Below are 9,246 nucleotides of genomic sequence, written 5' to 3' on the forward strand. Positions count from 1 at the left end.
ATGAACACTTTTGCAACCTCTTTTTTTCATTTAACAATCATGAACATTTTTCGCCATTTTTAAGACAGAATCTCGAAACCTCTGCCTCCTGGGCTCAAGTGATTCTCCTGCTTCAGCTTTCCAGGTAGCTGGGATTACAGGCTTGCATCACTGTGCCCAGCTAATTTTTTGTTGTTGTTTAGTGGAGACTGGCTTTTGCTATGTTGGCCAGGCTGGTCTTGAACTCCTGACCTCAGGTGATCCTCCCGCCTCAGCCTCCCAAAGTGCTGGGATTACAGGCAGAAGCCACCATGCCCGGCCTCGACATCTTTAAATAGTCTTCTGCAATGCGTTTTTTAATGACAGAAAAGTAGGCTATTCTACTTGTATATTATGGTACTTTCGTTTAATCAATCCTCCGTGGTTATCTTAGATGGTTCTCAATAAAAAGTTTACTATTAGAAAGACTGTTGTGATGAACTTCTTCAAAACTAAATTTTCACATACTTCCATGATTACTATCATCTTAATATTTCTAGAAGTTAATAAATTTCTAAAAATGAAATTCCAGGGTATAAACAGCAAAGATACTTGTAATACAGTGTAAATTGTTCTTTAATGAGGTTGTCCCAGTTATTATTTCCACTGGGAAAATGTATGAGCATTCTCTTCTATAAATTCTCAAATATTCTAGCTTTTATTTTTAAAATTTTCACCAATTTTATTGCTGAAACACACCTCACTGAGTTTGTAGTGCTTTTTATTGCTAATGAGATGGAACGTTTTATCACATTTGTTGACCATTTGTATTTCTTCTAGTGTGTTTCACCCATTTGTAGTTTCTGCCCTTTTTAAAATTGATTTGCCTTATTTATATGTTAAGAAGGGGAATTTTTTTTCTGTAATATACATATTGCAAATGTTTTCCAGTTTGCCATCACACTTACAATTCTATTTATGACAGATTTTGATTATTTGAATTATTTTTCATTTTATGTATGTCTATCAATCATTTCCTTGTTCCAACACCTTTTACTGAATAATCTATCCATTCTCAAATATTTGAAATTCTACTTTTATCATTTATTCAATTCTTTGATGTACAATTCTTGGGTCTGTTTCAGGACTTTCTGTTCAGTTAAGAATGAAGAAAGAGGCCAGGTGCGGTAGCTCACGCCTGTAATCCCAGCACTTTGGGAGGCCGAGGCGGGTGGATCACCAGGTCAGGAGTTCAAGACCAGCCTGACCAATACGGTGAAACCCAGTCTCTACTAAAAATACAAAAATTAGCTTGGCGTGGTGGCGTGTGCCTGTAATCCCAGCTACTCAGGAGGCTGAGGCAGGAGAATGGCTTACACCCAGGAGGCAGAGGTTGCAGTGAGCTGAGATGGCACCGTTGCATTCCATCCTGTGCAAGAGTGAGACTCTGTCTCAAAAAAAAAAACAAAAACAAAACAAAAAAACAAACAAGAATGTACAGTACTGTGCCCAGCAGGTCATCCATGTGAAAAATTAGAAATGGAACAGGATCATGATTTACTTCCTTCCCCACCCAACCCTCCCCCTTCCAATGGTTTTAAGTGCCCAAATAGAACCCACACCCCGATGTCTAATTCTTCTCATAGAACACAAGCCTGATAAATACCAAGAAAAAACTGGAGGCTGACATAGCCCAGTGCCAGGCAGAGGTGGAAAACTCAATCCAGGAGTCCAGGAATGCAGAGGAGAAGGCCAAGAAGGCCATCACAGATGTGAGTTCTGTTCTTCCTTAGAGCGGAGAAAGGGGGGCCTCTGAGCCAGGGCGTGGCAAGCATGTTTCATCTCTTATGACCACAATCGGTTAGTGGTGGCTTCCCAGACAGATGTAAAGAGGTACAGTCCCAAACAAGGCAAAGCGGGAAGGGAGGCTGTGAAGAATCAGCAATGACTGACCCGAGTCAGAAAGGGGAGGCTCAGCATCATGATCCCAACCTTCACCTCTTCTGCAAGCTCCGGGTAGGGCTGGGCGGACGGGCCTTCTGATGCATCCTGTGAACTTAACCAGGCAGCCATGATGGCCGAGGAGCTAAAGAAGGAACAGGACACCAGCGCCCACCTGGAGCGGATGAAGAAGAACCTGGAGCAGACGGTGAAGGACCTGCAGCACCGTCTAGACGAGGCCGAGCAGCTGGCGCTGAAGGGCGGGAAGAAGCAGATCCAGAAACTGGAGAACCGGGTAGAGTTTTTGAGAGGACTCTCACTCTGAAAGTGACAGCATCGGACAGAACCACAGTCCAGAAATTGAGGTGGTGGGAAAGTGGTCACTGATGAAATAGATTGCAAATTCAGTTTCAGGACTGCTTGAGAAATTCCCCATGAGCCTTATTTCTCTCCTTTTTCTTTTTCACCTGTTCCTATGCCGCAACACACACACACACACACACACACACACACACACACACACACACACACCCTCCCTCCCTCCCTCCCTCTATTTTGGTATGCTCACACCTCAGTAAGTGAAATAGAATGATGTGTGTTAATGTTCCCATTCCACTTGCTGTGTAGATTCAGAGGCACATACATACATGGAAAAAAGCTGTTAACATATACTTTACAGTCAGAAAATGACACATTGTGGTGAATTTACATTTTGGACCAAGCTTCCCTTTGATAAACAAGGCCCATCCTACATAAAATCTGCAGTTTCTCCTTTCTTCCGATCTCAGGTTTCCCCCACTCCCCAGCTTTTCCCATCTCTCACTGAAGGCTGCAGTTCTGGCACAGCTATGTTTCTTGCTCCATCCCCAAAAGAGGGTGATTGGGGCTTCTTCCTTTAGGTTGATGCACCAGAAAAGTTCAACCCCGCAACACCTGGACATCTGCTCTTTCTTTATCTGAGAGCGTATTCTGCGCTTATTGTTCAGTTTCTTTGCCGACTCTTCCCTTTGTTTCCTGTCCTCCTTGCTTTTCTTTTTAGACCCGGGTGGTTTATTTCAATCATTCTTTAAATGGGCTGCACTGGCAGTTGACATTTTGGAGGAGGGCTCTGAGGAGGAGGCTGTTAGAATGTCTCTTGTCCCAGGGAGACAGGAAATGAAAGAGTGGGAGGAAAGGAGGATGAGGAGGAGGAAAAGAAAAGGGAGACAACTTTTTCCAGCAGGAAAGCCCCCAAATACAGCCATTCTTTATGCAAACCGCCCGAGGATATCCTCCCCAGGCACATGGTCCCATTAAATGTGAAAGGATGTTTTTTTGAGGGGTCTGCTAAAAACAACAAGGCCACATAGACTTTTTGAATCACAAAAGTAAACACCAGGGAAGTTAGAACTTCCCCCAAAATTCTTTTAACGTTTATTTTCAACCATCCCCAGTCCTATTCCATTACAATGAGCTTAGGCCTGTTCTTCTCATGGATCTCTCCTATGGGAAAAGGATTAGGTCTACAGGACACCTTCTGTCATACGTTGATTTCTGGGTTCGCAGGGAGCCCTCGGGCACCATTCCCCTCCCATGGTGAGGCACCTTGACTGCCCTCCCAACCCCTGCCCAGTTATGTGACTTCCATAAGCCTTACAGAAGCCTAGAAAGAATTCCCAGGAAAACATGTTTTGTAGAACCTGATGGAAGACAGTTTTCCAGGGGTGGAGGGTGGGGAAGTTTTTGGAATAGCGCCCAGAGTGAGCCTGTCCCAGGGGTAGTTTTCATAGTTGATTTAGTGAGTCTCCAAGCCCAGAGTTGCCCCTACTCTGCAGTCACTGGGATTCCCGGTGGAGTGGAGCATACGGCTGGCTGCTGCCCCTCCCCAGCTTGAATCTCCGGATTGTGGAGTTGGGACCACAGCTGATGACTTGCATCCTCAGTGGCTGCCGTTTCCCCTCAAGACTTCAGGAAAGGCAGAAGCGATTGTGAAATCAACAACACCTGTGTAGTGCTTTGTCATTCTAACAATACTTTCACATACTTTAATTCGATCTCCACATTCAAGGTAGGCTGGGCAGGAAATACTGTCTCCATCCTAAATATACAGATACTTATGCTCAGTGGTGGCGGCTGACTTGCTTTGAATCTATCAAGTGGGCCTGGAGAGTGCTTTGACTTCTCCTGGCCCAGGTTCTCTTCATGGTCCCTGCTGCCTTACTTGATCTGTAATCAGGGTCACCAGGAACAGTTGGGCAGGTTTCACCTGCAAGGACAAATCATGGGAGCTTGTGCTGCCCTTGCCAAAATTCCCGGCTCCACAGAAGGGGGCAGCTAAGCAAAGCCTGACCCACCAGCTATGCTCTGTGCACCTGAGGCTGCCTCAGCCCAATGAGGGCATCTTGTTCTCACTAAAAGCACCTGCATGGACTTGTGGTGACCTGGTCAATAAAATGTGGCTCTCGATCCCTAGGAGGAGACGTTCTTGGCAAAACTCTGTGACGAGTGTCATGTCAGGGTCACCACCTGAGACACTGATCACTACCAGTGGAGGTCTATCGTACAGACCTTGACTCAGCTACAGATGAATAAAATACACGCTCACACCTAGTACAATGATTTGAGTGGGATAGGGATGGTCCTCTGCTGCTTTCAGAGGGCGATTGCAGCTGTCCATGACTCTCTGTTCCTCCTCGCAGGGATTCAGTATAGATTTAATAACAGAGATTCTAAGTCAACATGCTTGTGAATAATCAACATGGTTAAAAGAGTGGTTTTTACGAATAAAAGGTCTTGGCTGGGGGGGTGCCTAGAATAAACACCGTTAACGGGTAAGTCCTCTCTGACCTCCCGCTAAGAGGACCATCTAGCACAAAGCTTACACGAGGATTAGCGTAGGGACAAAGGAATGTGGCGTAAACAGACTTAACTGGGAAAGCTTTTGTTATTCTAATCTTTTACCCTATGACTTAAAGTTCTAATGTAAGAACTGGCTGCCTTCAGCCCATTCCATTAAAACCTTTCGGCCTTCCAAAAAGTTTGAGACTATAATCTTATAACTCTCCCTAATATTTCCCTAATATTTTGCCAGCCACCCCGAGTGAATCCCAATAAAAATCCCATTAGGGAATCTTGAGTTCACCCTAGAATGACTGGCCCGTGAGTCCATGTGAGAAGGCTGGGAGAGCAGACTTGAATTCTGTGTTCTTTTCATCCTACCTAGGTACGGGAGCTGGAAAATGAGCTTGATGTGGAACAGAAGAGGGGAGCTGAGGCCCTGAAGGGGGCCCACAAATACGAACGCAAAGTCAAGGAGATGACTTACCAGGTAGAGGTCCCAAAAACTTCAGCCAATGCTGTATGGATCAAGCCCCATCAGAAGTGACCGTGGGTTTGCGGGCCCCTGCCACGTGTGCTCTGTTTGCAGGCTGAGGAGGACCGCAAGAATATCCTCAGGCTCCAGGACCTGGTGGACAAGCTGCAGGCCAAAGTGAAGTCTTACAAGAGGCAGGCTGAGGAGGCGGTGAGCACAGGAGGTCCCCGGGAGTGCCCACAGACAGACTGTCCCTGAGGCAGCCTGGGTGTCCCTGCCATCCCTGAGTGGGAGCAGGTTCCCGGTTGGTAAAGTCCTCTGAGTCCCAGGCCCGAGTTTGCATTTGCAGGCTATATACCCAGAGACATCTGCCCTCTTCCTCTCCTGGTCCATGTTAAGCCTTCCTCACCTCTATCACCTCTGTGCCTTCTTGCCTCACCCCACTTGGCCAGCCCCATCCATCCCCTTCATCCTACCCACCGTGACTCACGTGACCCACCCCAGGGCATCTGAGCCTATCCTGCTGGCCTTAGATCACCCTGACTCTCCCAAACCACCCCAGCCTACCCTCCCAGCCTTTCCTGTTCCCATGACCTGACCTGAGACACCTCATCCTAATTCCCACCATCCTGCCACAGCCCACCCTCCTAGGCGCCCCCATCTCCAGCCTTCCTCAGCCCTCCTTAGTGCCCTCCACTCCATTCCATCCTTTTTGATTCACCCTTTAATCAAATAGGTGAAATCAACAGGAAAGAAATGGAATGGGCTGAAATCAGTGTCTCCCAAAGTGTCCTCTGAGGACACTGGTTCCGAGGGAATATTAAAAGCAGGAAGCTGGGGCTGTGGGGAGATTTTTTGTTGTTGTTTTTCTTTGTTTTTGTTTTTGTTTTTTTTGAGACGAAGTCTTGTTCTGTTGCCCAGGCTGGAGTGCAGTGGCGCAATCTCAGCTCACTGCAACCTCTGCCTCCTGGGTTCAAGCAATTCTCCTGCCTCAGCCTCCTGAGTAGCTGGGACTACAGGCATGCACCACCACGCCTGGCTAATTTTTGTATTTTTAGTAAAGACAGGGTTTCACCATGTTGGTCAGGCTGGTCTCGAACTCCAGACCTCATGATCCTCCTACCTCAGCCTCCCAAGGTGCTGGGATTACAGGTGTGAGCCACCACACCCAGCTGAGCTTTTTTCTTTATAGAAAATAAATAGTTTGGGAAACTCTGAGTTAAACAAAGTTACACTGGTTGCTTTACCTCAAGGATTTCTCAGATTTCGTAGATGTTGTAGAGTTTGATATGTCATGTAAAAAAGTGGAAGAGGGGTTCCAGAATATACCATTTCTCACACTTAATTGATGTTGGAACCTTCTGATTGTATGCAGAGCATCTCACAAGACTACTTTTCTGAGGACCAAAATTTAGGGGAACCTGCCCTGGACAAATGACTGAGCTGCTCCCATTGCTCTTTTTCCTCCCTGCCCCGGAGCCTGGTCGGTTCAATCCTAGCCTCAGGGAAGCAGATTTGAACTGGTTCAGTATTGAGAGCAATTCGTGCACATGGAATTAGTACAGTCCCAGCAGGACTGGCAGGCTACAGGGTGCCCAGGAGACCACCTTAGTCAGAAATCCTTGAAATTCCCCCAAATAGACCAGTAGAGTGGGCTGGCCCTAGACAGATGGTGCTGGGCAGAGGCACAGGACAAGGGAGACTTGGGCCATTGGTCTTTATACCTTTAGGTGTCTTAGGAGAGTTCTAAGCTTAGGTCTCCTCCAAAGATCTCTACGGAACAGATACCCTATAGAAGAGGTACAAATGAACATGTGGAGGTCCTAGGAGGGACTGTAGCCCCTGCAAGGTAATCCAAGGCAGTACGCATGGTTGTGAGCTGAGAGCCTTGTCCTCACACTCTGGAGAAAGGGAATCCAGGGCCTGGTGACTTAACTCCTCAGAGGCCTTCAGGGACAGGGCACCTCATAATCAGACTGAGAGACTCTACAGTCTCATACCCCCTCTGTCTCCTGTTCAGGAGGAGCAGGCCAACACGCAGCTGTCGAGATGCCGGAGAGTCCAGCACGAGCTAGAGGAGGCTGCGGAGAGGGCAGACATCGCCGAATCCCAGGTCAACAAGCTGAGAGCCAAGAGCCGAGATGTGGGCGGCCAGGTAAGAGCAGGTACCGGAGATGCAGGGGCAGCTAAGAACAGATACTGAATATGGGGGCCAGGTAAGAGCAGGTACCTGAGTATGGCTTCTTCCCAAGAAGTCCCAAGACCCAGGGGAGTCCCATGGACCACCCAGGGAGAGCTTGGATGATGACTGTTGATCCTCTCTTGCCTGTTGCTGGTCATGCACTCCCAAATGCTACTGTTTTAGCAAAGACTCCTGTGGTTCCAGGCTCTCGGGAGAAGGAGCAGTGAGGTACGACGCTGTCATCCCTGTCGCTTCCTGTTGCTGCAGATGCTGCCCATGAAGCCCCTGCTTTGCAGGGCGTTTGTCCTGTCTCCAGTACTTTGATTGATTTGCTTTTACAATGTGCAAAGGGAAACAATGCTATTCCTTAATATTTCTCTGATGTTCCAGATTTTCTAGCTGTTCTACTTCGAGACGATGTTCTGTCTCCCATTTAGTTCACTCATTTCCTATGTACATTCTTTTTTCTCCCACAGAAGATGGAAGAATGAGGCCCACCTGATGCTCATGGCCATGGGACACCTCCAAGAGAGTGGAGGGGAAATGTGTGAGAAATAAATTCTCCTAAATACTCGGATTCCCGGCTCTGCTGTGTTTATTATTGTGGTCCACTCCTCTTCCATGAAGCTGATATTTAGATTATTGCTGCTCGATTGTAAATATAAAATAAGGAATGTGAAAGTGGAGGATCTTTGCTCCAAGTAGAAAAGATGGAAATCCAACCCATGGCCAGGTAAATCACTAGCTTCCACAAACATTTAAAAATAAAGACCTTACATCTCTTAGAATAGATATGATCAGAAAGATGAAAGATAAGTGTTGATGAGGACATGGAGAAAAGGGAACTCTTGTGTGCTGTTGGTGAGGATGCAAATTGGTACAATCATTATGGAAAACAGAATGGGGGTTTTTCAAAAACTTAAAAATGGAACTACCCTATGATCCAGCCATCCCACTACTGGGTAAATGTCCAAAGGAAATGGAATCAGGATCTTGAAGCGATATAGTTCCATGTTTATTGCATCATTGTTCACAATAGCCACAATGTGGAAACAACCTAAATGTCTATCAATGGATAAATGGATTTTTTAAAATGTGTGTCTGTGTGTGTGTATCATATATATATATCATATATATGATATATATACACACACACATATATGATATATATATATGATACACACACACACACACACACGCACACACACACTCTAGATGGAATCCCAATGCTGTCACATACCAACTGTGTGGCCTTGGGCAAGTTGTTCTCCTTGCTTAGCCTCAATTTCCTTATTCTGTAAGGTGTAGATAACAATAAAAACCATAGCTTTGCCAGGAGGGATGAGGGGGTTTGGGTGACAGCAGGAGGCACGGGTTTCTTTTGGGATCATGGATGTCCTAAAACTGACTGTGGTGGTGGCAGTATAACTGTGAATATGTTAAAAGCCATTGATTTTTACACTTTAAACAGGTAAATTGTATGGTGTATGATTACATCTTAATAAAACTGTTTTAAAAATTCATAGCTTCCATTACCTGATAGTAAGTTAATAATGTATGCATGTATTAAAACATCAATTTGTGCACCTTAAATATACACAATTCCTTTTGTCAATTATACTTCAATAAACCTGAAAAAATCCAAAAGGAAGAAAGGAAGTTGGGGGGAAGGAGGGAGGGAAGGAGGAAGGGAAGGAAGGAAAATAAAGATCCTTTTGGCCGGGTGTGGTGGCTCACGCCTGTAGTCCCAGCACTTTGGGAGGCCGAGGTGGGCAGATCATGAGGTCAAGAGATGGAGACCATCCTGGCCAACATGGTGAAACCCTGTCTCTACTAAAAATACAAAATTTAGCTGGGCGTGGTGGCATGCGCC

The 9,246-nt window shown here is 46.1% G+C and overlaps 1 protein-coding gene across 1 annotated transcript in view; it reads left to right on the forward strand.

Annotated features, from left to right (window-relative positions):
- LOC116553117 (myosin-13) overlaps nt 1-7,950 on the forward strand; it is a 69,922-nt gene extending 61,972 nt beyond the window's left edge. Inside the window, exons 36-41 of the mRNA XM_032280276.1 lie at nt 1,605-1,730; nt 2,024-2,194; nt 5,102-5,206; nt 5,306-5,401; nt 7,212-7,346; nt 7,850-7,950. Of these exons, the coding sequence (XP_032136167.1) occupies nt 1,605-1,730; nt 2,024-2,194; nt 5,102-5,206; nt 5,306-5,401; nt 7,212-7,346; nt 7,850-7,864 (648 nt within the window). The 3' untranslated portion in view covers nt 7,865-7,950. The remainder of the gene's footprint in view (nt 1-1,604; nt 1,731-2,023; nt 2,195-5,101; nt 5,207-5,305; nt 5,402-7,211; nt 7,347-7,849) is intronic.
- Nucleotides 7,951-9,246: the final 1,296 nt, after the last annotated feature.

The sequence above is a fragment of the Sapajus apella genome, unplaced genomic scaffold (genome assembly GCF_009761245.1).
Source record: "Sapajus apella isolate SASKATOON/1434 unplaced genomic scaffold, GSC_monkey_1.0 scaffold12, whole genome shotgun sequence".
NCBI classification, from domain to species: Eukaryota; Metazoa; Chordata; class Mammalia; order Primates; family Cebidae; genus Sapajus; species Sapajus apella.